Genomic DNA, 12918 nt, shown 5'->3' on the forward strand with positions numbered 1-12918 from the left:
ATATTTAGTGTTTTTTCTTTTTTTTCTTTTTCTTTTGTGTCACTGCTCTGTTTACTGATGACTGATGCTGGTGTGGCAATTCAGGATTTCTAACTAAACCAATCATCAATTTTTGGTAAACCAAGCAGTCGGCTTTTGGACTGGCAAGGTGATGATCTGGTAGCTGAAGAATATCATAAAATGCGCAAAGCAGAACACAAAATCTATATACTTTATGGAATTGTTGACTCCATTCTATCATCATACTCCAGAATCTGCTGCTTTTTAAATTTTTGTTTGCTGTGGGTAAGATTTTATTCAGAGGGTATTCATCCAAATAAGCCCTAATATGCAGATTAGGGCTTGCAAACTGCCACGTCATCCTGATATACAGCCGCCGCTAAACTGGTCATCATGATTAACTTGTAAACCAAAACATAACCTAAAATACAACCGCCGCTAAACAGGACTAACTGGTCATCATTAATCCAATCAAACCCTTTGATTCTTAGAAGTGTGATATAATGGTTTTTTAACAACCAATTAGACTTGTATGTCGCCTACTGCTTCAAGAGAATTGAATGCAAGTTCCATCAGTTGGGTGACCTGTCATCTTACCCAAAATGCTGGTCCCCGGTGCAATTGTACAGCAAGCCCTGCAGATGCTTCAAAACAACACATACAATCTACCAGGTTTTCCAATTCTTCACCATCGTGCAGGCTGCACCAATTAATTGTAGCAGTTAATTTTCTGAACAAATGGGCACTGTTATAAAAAAATAAAACCGCCTCTCTCTTAGGGGGGTAAAAAGAACCTTAGATATCTTAAAAGCTTATTCATACAAGAAAACACCTGATTCAATTGAAGAGCATAGAATCACAATATGTAAGCATGAAAGGATGTAATCCAGGACAAATAAAAGACCTCCACAGGCGAGCAAAAAGAATATGCTACTGAACTATTGTTCTCCAAATTACAGAGCAAAAAAATAAGTATATTCAACCTAAGCAGCTGACATATCAAATACATGACTACTACCCCTTTTGCCCTTTACCCCTCTACTGCTCATGAGTATAGTGGAGATCAGTCCTTCGACAAACTGCTGCTTGCAGAGGTTTTCTTCCCACCATATCTCTGACCAAACAAAATAGGTGAGTTGAAATGGATAAACAGATAATCATATTCAATACTATGATATATTAGTTAAAGAACAATAAACTAAAGTGCTAACCCCAATTACTTGCTCAAGACAATTTTCTACACTAAAACATATAGTCAGTAGCAGCGCAAGGGCGGGAAAGAATTCAATGTGAAGATAGCACATTCAACAAACAGATCAAAATGCATAATGCACTACTACAAGCAACACAGATCATTCTGCAGTTCTTGATATCAATCAAGTAGGAGCTGCACAGGAGCAATGTTGTCATCACTCCCTATAGACCAGTTGACATCAGGTGCATGTCAAACCTACTTGCAGAGCCAGCTGTTTACTGACATCAAAACTGAAGCTGACCTGCTTTCTTGCTGATGCAAAAAATTCTTGCAGCCTTCTACATCCTCATTCAAAGCTTCCTAATTATGAGTCCCCTTAAACCTTGATAAGGAGAAACAGGGACAGCGATGATAAATTTGATAAATTTTTCATGCAGTAAAACCAGTTTATACCTGCTTTCCTATGTTGAACGGCACATATTTGTATTTGATCATGTGCAGAATTTGCCGCTTCATTGTCAGGGCAAAAAGAACTATCCAATAGCATAGAAGAATGGGCCAAAATACAGGAACATCAAATACAGAGAAGAAAGTCATCACAAAAGCCACACAGAAGGCTTTCGTTATGGAATACCTGAAGAAAACAAGATGGGATTAGGTGCCATTGTTCACTGATCATGGCAGACATATCTGCTGAATTCTTAACTAATAAAAGGATTTGCAAACAAATAAACTAATCAATTGACTATTACCAATCTTTAAAACGAAACATTATTCTTCTGTTCACAGGCATTTATTATACTGATAAAAATTATTTTCCATGGATGCATGTGTGCACATATTGACAAAAAGTGGAATTATTATTGCAATATTGAGCTCTTCCATTTCACACAAAATTTATAGCAGCATGATATCCATTGGATCTGATTATGTAGAGATATGCACATCTGAACCAGAACCAAGTAATAACAACAGAAATGACTTAGTAAAAACATTTTTTTTAGTCACTGAAATAACTAATCAGGAATTTTCAATTACAAATAACCTTTATGGTTCAAGAGGTTACCATTCTCAATTGCAATTACAAAATGAGCATAAAAGTATACCAGACCCCTACAAATCAAGTTGCACTCATTATGGATGATTATTGCCATTCTTGTGATAGATGGAAAGTTCACATACATGATCATACGATATCGCCTGCAATATCACAGCCGAACCAACAAAATGGTATCAGAATATAAAAGACGCAGCCATCCATTTTAGGAGTTTTATATGACCAGGAAGCTGTCCCAACCTCATAGCTGTCGATTTGTAGCCTTGTAGACAATGATTCACTTGAGTAACTTCCTAGTGAATTGCAGTCATGGCAATTCATAAATCACCGATAGATGAACTCCGCTGCAATTTTTTTTAGTCTTTGATCTTTTTCACAATTCTGCTCTACCTAATCTCTTCCCTCTATCACAAGTTCTCCCCTCTTGATATTTATCAGAATGTGCAGAATTTATATTTTATGTCGCATCATTAAAACTTTTAAAGTAGCATCCATTCCATCTAAATGGCTTCCAAACTGTAAAAGATGCACCAATTTTTCCAAACAAAAAGAAAACAAAAATTGAAAGTTAATATCCTACAATGCATTCAGTGACATAGTGATAAATAAGTTTGTTCGTTGCAAAACCAGTATCTCCCCGTGTTACTTCTTTTGGATACTAGAGGGTTTGTTTTTTGCATAAATTTTGAGATGTTAATTAAGAGATGCAGGTTTATGTTAAAGTCATCTTTTCCTTTGGCGATTAAAGAATGAACCCATTTAGAAATAAAAAAACTGAGGGAACAAAATACTTGGACTCTATTTTCACTACAAATAATATTTAGTTATACTAGGAACATCATAATCACAAAATAGAAGTATCATCCACATATTGCAAGTGACTGTACATTACATGACACAACTCATACTCCATATGTTAATTGGCTAGCCAGCATCATGAACACAAAGTAAAAGTATCGTCAACATATTGCAAGTGACTGTACATTACGTGAGACAACTCATCCCCAATCAGTTCATCTTTGCTTCTTGGCATGTCTTGCTACTCCAAAACCAAGATAAAACAAAGAACTGGACTTAGATCTCCTTATTTCATACTATAACAACCACAAAAGAAATTGTAGGACCAAGAGTTTAAATCTCAGCACGTTCCCGTTCTGGCTAGCTCCTGGGATAATCAAAGATGGGATGGTATAGTCAGAGTGGACTAAAAAGGAATTAACATCAAAAGAAATTGAAGATAGTCCATCGTGACCATTGCAATGCGTCCCAAGTGTCAGGATGCAACCAAGATGGTCTGTATATCCTGGTTGAAGATAGAATCTGCATGACCTGCAGGTGTCTTAGGTCCTGATTTCTTGTCGAAATGTATTATGGAATAGTACCGAGACGACACTGTCATATTATCAAATCCTTGATTAGGACTTAAGAACCCATTCAACAATACAAAATAGTGCTAAAACAACACATCCACCCTCATTCACCTAATTCTGAATCATCAAAAGCATTGAACATCTAGTTTATAAAATGCTGGTTGGATTTTAAGGATAAGCATCAATAAAGTCATAAGCACTATGTTAATATCTACCTAAAAATTAACGAATCTAAGAATTTTCTTCAGATGAAAAAGTGATGATTGACATCAGGCCCTGTTGGCGACATCATATTATGAGCAAAAGAAAATTTAAACAACCTTGAAATGTCACTTCAAAAAAAAGATTATTACAAAATTTCAAAAAATATATTAAATATATATACCGATCAGAAGCACTTTTCTGCTACATTATGGATTGAGAATGACAGTTATTACTCCCACAAATTTCTAGCATGCTTAATCTTGTGAACTAATTTTGAAATATCTAAAGCTAACTCCATCCAATGTTCATTTTTATTTCCAATCTCTCTAAATAATGATGTATAAATCTTGACTATCATTTCTAGGTCAACCATAAATAAGGTATAATAATGACCCATAGAGTTTGGGAACTAAAATTGCCAATACAACAGTCCTAGAAAAGATAAAATATCTAATAATATAGAACCCATATATCTTGATACAAATAATAATTAAACATATATGCAAATAAGCTCTTCTTACAAAATTAATAATTTTCAATATATGCAGATCAACACAAAAAAGTTGATAAAATACATGAATGAACAAAAGAAGATTATCACTCTTAAATGGATCTATGGCTTCTTATATATAACTTTATATCTTGAAAGGCAGTCCTTATCCCTGCTATCTGTGCACATACATAAAATATTGACATGTTCATTCCTAGAAAAATTTCTAAAACATATCTCTAGAGTCTTAGTGGAGGTTTTACACGAGATGATGCTCAAAACTCGTCAAATACTAGAGATAGCAGCTTGCTCCCAAATCCTTGATTTTCACTCACGAACACCATCAAAAGAAAATGATCCATGGCATTCATAAATTACCAAAAGAAAAGGAAAGAAAATAAAGAAAAAGGTCCTAACAAGAGAAAGAATTGCAAACCAACTAAAATATTAAATATTTTGACAAAAATGATAGCTATTTTCGGAAGATAGACTTCAATTTCACAAACTCATTGTTTGAAAAACTACTGAAATTTTGCTTAACCTTCTCATGGTCCCAATAAAATGATAGAAATATTAATTCCCAAGCTTAAAATGGAAAGTGTGCAGCAATGCTTCAATTGAAATATAATTTTCTTGCACCTAAAGCATGCACCAATGGTCTTCTTCATTAATTCCACATGAAGATTTACATTAGAACAGTGTTAGCGATACTAGATCCCACTTGATGGATCCATGTTGACACATGTTGGAAAATCGGATAAGAGATGAACATTATAAAATACTTGAGTCCACCTCTTACAATCTATAGGAAAATTATTAATTTACTAGCCTACACCTCATCTTTTTAACACGTGTCGGAGAATCATCAATTCATGACTGTATACCTCCCTTTGTACACTCATTGAAATCTAGAAAATTAGATTAACTTTATGAATAAATCAATCACTAATAAGTTGTCAGTTAGCAAAAAAGAAACACTTGATGAAACAATTATCAAATAGTATATTCTTAAGTCTTCCTTTACACAATTTTGAAAAACCAATAGTGCATATGTAATTTGGTTGACACTATTTCATTGCTCCATTTCCTCTAATCATTTTTGTCCTCTTGTCAAATCAGACATTTGGGTATGAATCTGAACATGGATACCATGTCCATGCAGCACTGTTTCAGGGACTTATATTAAGCATGCAATCACTACCTTACATGGTCATTCCTTTTTCCTTTCAAGTAACTAGTGCATTTGTAGCTTGTTAAAATCATAAAGTATTACTTAACCATGTCCTAATGTGCTACAAAATATATAAATCTATACACACACAAAACCTTAAATGATTTAAGTTGAGATGTTCTACATGCAAGAAGAATTCAATGCATAATTTGGACTAAGAAATTCAAAAGAACAGGATGGAACAAGGCTAACTGGTTTTAATCTAGCTTTGATTGTGGCAGTGCAATAGTCATATTCATATTATGGCAAAAAAAAAAAACTTTAAATAACTTAACAATCTTTGCACATTTTGAAGCTGCTCAATAATAAACTACTTTGACAACAAAATTTATACATTTCCAATACACAGGGACAAGTGAATTAGATAAAAAAATGTAAAGAGATCAGCAACATTCATTAATAAAAAGTTTGCACATTGAGCTAACATGGAGAAAATATATACTGCAAAGCACTGATTAAATAGTCCCCATTCCCCAAAGCTAAACATAATAAATTGCTTTACTTTGAACAAAGCAATAACACTTTCCATTTTACTTTGAAGCCTGTGGACAAGTCATAATAAAAACATAAACCTCAAAGTTGACAGAGGAACAATGACGAACCAAGCGAAAGGTCGTTCAGAGAATGATATTGCTATTGAGGGTTGACATCAGGTTGAGAACATGTCATAAAACTTCTCTACACTATGATAGATTCTGCAAGATACATAAAGTTTCCAAGCTACTACTTATTAAAATATGCTGTAGAAGTTAAAAGGTGGTTAAGATTATTTCATATAATAGAGAAGAAAGATGATTTCCAGAAGTAGAAAAATGACATGAAAAGGTAACTCAAGAATTGCTACAGAGAAAGAATGGAACTAGGTAGCATGTCTGAGACACTAACCTTGAGGGCTAAAGTAATTAGAAATATTTATTATTTCACGTGTACAAGCACCTAAGAATCCAATTATGGTTGAAATGAACAAGAAAATGGAAGAGCCTAAATTATAGTAAAAGAAGGCCAAAATATACCAGAATTTAAACTCAGGAAGGCGGCGAATGAAGGGTTTGAACTCATCCGAACCCTTTGTGGGAAGCGCAGGCCCATCAGAAACTTCCAGCTCTGGATCCACAATCGGGGACAGAAACCCAATCAGGAGATTCAGCAAATAGATCCCAAGCCCATACGTGACAATGTAAAACCCCTGAACATAATAAACACGGAGACAGTAGATCACAGCAACTCCCAGCGTTCCGAGCCATCTCTCGACCGTATGGGGGGTAGACCTGTCCAGATAATACTGAAAGGCCCTGGAGAAATCGTTTTTCCACTTCACCAGTGGCACGGAAGCAGCAGCGCCATCGCCCGAAGATTCCTCCATGAAAACTAGGGCCTAATTGTATACCTAGAAACACCACCACAGGGAGATGTGAGTGCAGATCTTGGAACCTGGATTCAAATAGCTATGTAAAAGACTTCGTATAAAATCCAGGCAGCTCGGAAAGACGCCAGGAATCCAAGAAAGAAGGCCCGGCTTGCGGTAATTACGGTTCTTGATGAGAAAAAAGGACGTCAGAAATCCAAGAAAGAAGGTCCGATTTGCGGTAATTAGGGTTCTCGGTGAGAAAAGAGGAGATGAATACCGGGAGCTCACCTGGGTTTTCTAGAAGAATTGGGGTTTCGAAGCAAATCAACCCCCACGTGAGCTCGGAAAGCCCTACCAGCTCCTTCCAAGAAGCAGGAATCCGAGATGGCAGATCAGGAAAACAAAACCTAGGATCCAACAAACACACGGGGAAGGATGGAGATTAGGGTTCGATCGCCGAGCAGAACCTCGGGACGCGAAGAAGGGGCGGCAGAGGGGCAGAGAGATCCGTCGGCAGCCGGGCCTCCGGCGATATTAGGGTTCGAGGACAGGCGGTGATAGCCGGAAAAAGGCCCGAGAAGAGGGGGGGGGGGGTCGGAATCAGAGTGAGGGTTAGGGTTTTAACACGGGATCGGATGAGGGCCCGGACAAGGAGAGGAGGCGGGGGCGATGAGAAAGGAAATTTTGAAGGTTCTCCACTTCAGTTTTGTCCTCCTCAAGAAAAGGAGAAGACGGAATCGGGTGCCAGAGAGAAAATAGGACCAATTCCGCGTCGGCTCATCCCATAACCGTGAATCCGCGAAATGCGGGATTAATGGCGACTCCCATCCCTGAGTCGGACCCGGTCGTGGTCGCTCGGTCCGTGAAGCCCACAATAGATTGGCAGTTGGGCCGATCTCCGAAAGAACAGAGCCCACTGAATATTAGATTGGGCTACCTCCAGAAAGTCACGGGCCCAGTTATAGAAATAAATTTGAGGCACGTGTGAATTGTGATGTTGTCCGTTGAGGACGTGGGAGCATCTGTCGCACGGGCGCGCGCTTCTCTCTTATACGCTTCCTTGTTCTTCCTGGTTGATGCAAAAATTATGGCAACTGAATTTATTCATATTAATTAACATATTTAAAAATGAAATCAAGGAGAAGAATGGCAACATGAGATGACAAGATCACATACTTACTTACCCACCCATGCATGGATATATGTGTATATAAATGTATGCATGCATGGGTGGGTGGGTATGTATACATGTAGGTATGTATGTACGCATGTATTTACATATCATATCCATTCAACTCACAACCCCCTTACTTACCTAGGGCTCGGAGTAGGGCGAGGCGGGGCAGGTAGAGTTAAGCGGGCAGGTTGGATGGCTCGAATCGGCTTAAAGTTACAAAAATCGGTTTATTTTGCATACAAATTAAAAAATTTTTTCTCGAGGAAGAAATTTGTGAATATATATATATATATATATATATATATATATATATATATGTGGATCAGATTTGGAGTAGATTTTATCATTATCTTTTGTGCTCACCCTCGGATCCATTGCGGGTCGGAATAGGCACCTGATGGAGCAGAGTAAATTGCCATGCTTGTTCCTCCATTGTGAGACCAGCTCTTCCTCTCTTTTGCTAAGAATGGGGGCAAGATGCCTGATAGATGAGCCAGGATATATGTAAAAATTAACCCTTAATCTAGTGTTGATCGTCTACATGCACCCGAACATGTACTGACTGGATATAAATTTGGAGGACTGAATAGCAAAGTTATTCGTTTTTGATTGAAGAATAACCAAGTTATTTGGTTTACCGGCACTTCTTTCTTGAAGTAAAACATGTATGCATCACACATATGAACTAAGGTGCTCATGGGATATGCTTTATTCCTTTCTGTCTTCTTTTATCCTGATGAACCCTAATTTGTTTGTTCACATAAACCTTGGCAGTTTGTAAGTTGGCTGAGAATGAGATGGCAACATTCTTGGCGGATTGTAAGTTGGTTGAGAATGAGACGGCAACATTTTTTGCTCATAAAAATTAGATGCCAACATTAACTGCCTTCCTCTCTGATATCTTTTTTTTTTTATTACTATTATTTTTTTCACATTTCTTTGTGAGGGAGATTCTTCCCCTGCTGAGATACAAAGGGACAAGAACAATGGAAAACACGACCATGACCAACAAAATTAGCCAATATAAAATTATGCAGGTATTTTTCACCTGCTACAGAAAAACGAGCATATATATATATATGGTCCGTTGACACAAGAACAAACGTCATTCATTTTCTTTTTAAAAAAAAGGATTGGGTTGGGGAGGGATCCTAGACTAAATCTTAAGAAAAAATAAAGGGGGGAGACAATGCTATCCCCGTTGCAGGGCATTCCAAATGTTTGAGACATATCTAAATTTAAAGATATTCTAACCCAATTTCTCTAATAAGACACTCCACTAGGCATGCAAAGGAGGATGACTTGGATAATCTCACTGTCAAGGAAGACATTTGAAAGAAGATTTGATTATTTCTGTCTTTGCAAATGCTCAAGTATGTTGCACAGATGGAGATATTCCAACTTTTCATAATACTCAGAGTATTAAATTTCTCCGATCTAACTACATAAACTCTATTGTTCTCGTTTGAAGCAGGTCAAATTTTAATGACTCAATAGACAACATACGAACCATCCCGCCCCTCAACCAAGTTCACGAGCCAAGAGTAATGGCAACCACCGCATACTCGCAGAGAACTCTTCTCACATGCATGCAAAGCATCTCAACATGATATCATATACAAACTAATTCAAACTTCATTCTAAATAACTAATTCAAAATTTAATATCTCACAAAATATCAACTTCAATAAAAATCTAATCAAAATAAAGATGTCAAAATTATATCTCCGGTCGCTCTCCCATGATAAATCGCCAAGTCAATTTAGTTTTCAGAATCTATAAAAACAGTAAAATATAGAATAATGAGCTAAACAATCCAATAAGCAATTAACATTTTAGCCAGATAAATCAAACAGTAATAATAATATGCTAAAATTAAGCATGCAAAGTACATTAATTCAAAACGAGATCTAAACACTATTGTCATTTCAAAATTCAAATTTTTGTTCATAAATCATTTTTTTTCAAAATACCAAGTTTCTCTCGGTACCCAAGTACTATGACTTATCAAAGTACCAACTTATAACCCTCACTAGTAAGATATCAACGTGCTAACGTACAACTCTTACTAGTAGGGTATCGAAGTGCTAATGTACAACCCCCACTGGCAGAGTATCTAAATATAGTCTGATTGCAAGTCCAAATCCATTTCGAATCAAAACTCTTTTTTGAAAAGCATGTTCAGTGTTTAAAATCGTAAGCTATATAAAATTATACAACATCGAAATCAATCGAGCATAATCCATATTAAAACTAATACGTTTGATCAAAAATTATACAATATTTTAGAAAAAAGGCATATATAATAATAAAATATTATGCATTAAGTTCATAAATCAAGAATAATTCAATTCAGAATATATATAATTTGCCGATAATCTAGAAAAAATGTTACATTACTTACCTCGCGAGTGACACTAAACTATAGTTCTAAATAATTTCGACAATCTCTCTTGGAACCTAAGACTCTAGGGAGCACTCACTGAAATCTCATGAGTACCGTGAGCCAAGATTGTTGGAAGTCAAGAGAAAAAGGAGAATGTACAAATGGTTGTCTAGTGGTGGTGATGGGCAAAATCTATCGGTGATGAGACGAAAGAGAGTATAAAGGTCTTTAAATATCCGTTGGAAGAAAGGCTTTCTAGCTTATAGAGAAAATTGAGATGGAGGGGTCTATCTTCTAGTCCAAATCAAACGGAGCTCTATCCTTTTTTTAGTCTCCTATTCCAAGTCGAATAGGGCTCTATCCTCTTTTTTTTTCCGTCTCCTACTCCAACTCTTACGTCTAGGTTGATCAAGTGGACTAGGCTCAGTTCCTTATTAGATGAGTTGGATATTACACGAACATAGTATGACATCTTAAGGTCATTAAGCTCTAAATATAGAGCCATTCTCAGTTTCAATAGTAGTGTCTGTATGACAAATATTGTGGAACTTGCAAGTTACATCAACCATAGCACTTAAGCAGCAAAAATTAATAATAAATAGTGTTACAGTAAATAAGAAATCTCACATAGAAAAAATATGTAATAGACATCTAGTTTATCAATTGATATATTGTGACTAATTATAACTACTCGGTTATCAGACCAATCAAGAGGTTATACATCAGCTATGCAATATTGATATGAGGTTTTTATATTATTTTAACATTTTCCGTTATCTCATTAATAACCACCTAGCTTGGTGAACGAGATCAACCATCCATCTTGTAATTTGGGTCCCTCCCACCAAGGTCTATTTTTTTTTAAGAGATGTGTTGGGCAAAATCTGCATTGATGCTTTATCAAATAAATACATGCCTTCAAGATATTAGAGTTTGTTGTGCGTATTAACTTTAAGGTGACGTATGGTGACCTAAATGAGATTATCAAGTTGATCTTAGAACAACGGTGATTCTTATTCCATAATAATCTAATTTCTAATGATCTAAGATCACTGTATTTGGTATGCTATGTTTCAGTTCCATGGAAATGCAAGATCACTGACCATACAATACTAAAACTATCCCTAATATATTCCTAAAAATATATTTATTAATTATATAAAATATATTATAATAAAATATCAATATATTAATTATTATTATATTCTCAAAAATATATTTATTAGTCCTATAAATTATTTATCCCATAAAGATATATTAATTGTTACTATAGAATTAATATTTTTATTTATACTTAAATATATTTTTTAACACTAATATTATTTTGATTAGAAAAATAAGACAAAAAAAGTAATATATAAATAATTTCATTATATAAATATAAAGTACAGTAATATATTTCACCTATAATTTAAAATTATCATTGAATAATAATATGAGCATAATATGATTAATAATATATTATAATATAATATATCAGAAATACAGTATATAATATTAATATATATTATAATATTATATAATATATTAATAGTATATTGATATACAAATTTTTTTTGCTTCATTGAGGGATACTTTTATTCCCAAATTTTAGCCCAATATCTCTAACATGGGGTAATCTTGGATACCCGATTTCAAGGATAAATATCTCATCATTGGGTTGGGCCATGACTTGAAGAATGAGGATGATTTGAGATTACTGCCATATAGAATCATTGTGGTGTAATCAAACGCAACGATCTTATCATCTTCACCCATACCATCTTTGATCTTGGATGATCAGCACATATCAAATGCCACTCGAATTACACCAAAAATCTCTTTTCAAATAGTTGATTTATAATTAAAAAACAAACTCCGCTGGAGGAGGATAATTGAGTACTTTTTTTAATAATACGAATAGATCTTATACAACTCTAGTATGTGTACATCCATAGAATACAATAATAAAAAAGAAAAGAGGTAGCCACAAGTCTATCTTACAAACAACTAGCAGAATGCTGAGCCACATAGGAAGCAATCTAACCGTCTTATTCTTTTTTCGAGATACATGGCTGATTCGAAAGGCGGCACAATTTACCACCATCCTATGAATATTTTGCAACAGTGGATGCTCGCTATGAGCTTCCATCGAATTCACTAATTTAGAGCCAAAGCCTCTGACCCCGAATTAGACTCTGACCTGCGTCCGCCGTTGACGCACCCCTGTTGAGTACCTTGAGGCCCCACTTCTTCGCTCTATATAAGGGCGACGGAACTGAAGCCTGAGGCCTAAACCCTCTGCCTCCAATATCATCCTCCATCAGAGAGAGAGAGAGAGAGAGAGAGAGAGAGAGGTTGATGGGGGCCGAAGGAGAGATAAGCTACCCCCTTTTCCTCAACAAGGACGGGCAATGTCAACTGAAAAAAGAGAAGAAATCTGAAAAAAATATTTTGAGTTTCTGAACTCTGAAACGTGAG

The 12918-nt window shown here is 35.6% G+C and overlaps 1 protein-coding gene across 3 annotated transcripts; it reads right to left on the bottom strand.

Moving 5' to 3' along the window:
* Nucleotides 1-181: 181 nt before the first annotated feature.
* LOC103711543 (protein RER1A-like) lies at nt 182-7738 on the bottom strand. 3 transcript variants are annotated; one of them, XM_026806389.4, is made up of 4 exons: nt 7184-7322; nt 6561-6934; nt 1649-1829; nt 542-700 (listed from the first exon to the last, which is right to left on the bottom strand). In XM_026806389.4, the coding sequence occupies exons 2-4, from the start codon at nt 6908-6910 to the stop codon at nt 686-688; spliced, it is 546 nt and encodes a 181-aa protein (XP_026662190.1). In that variant the 5' UTR covers nt 6911-6934; nt 7184-7322; the 3' UTR covers nt 542-685. The 3 variants fall into 3 exon arrangements, with proteins under 3 accessions (XP_088567394.1, XP_026662190.1, XP_008795945.1); XM_008797723.5 differs by lacking the exon at nt 542-700 and adding an exon at nt 820-1114 and having other exon boundaries at nt 7184-7681; XM_088711268.2 differs by having other exon boundaries at nt 182-700; nt 6561-7738.
* Between the last annotated feature and the right edge of the window lie 5180 nt (nt 7739-12918).

This window comes from Phoenix dactylifera, chromosome 15, assembly GCF_051530095.1.
Source record: "Phoenix dactylifera cultivar Ajwa chromosome 15, Ajwa_hap1_PhDact_Kaust_v1.1, whole genome shotgun sequence".
Classification (NCBI taxonomy): domain Eukaryota; kingdom Viridiplantae; phylum Streptophyta; class Magnoliopsida; order Arecales; family Arecaceae; genus Phoenix; species Phoenix dactylifera.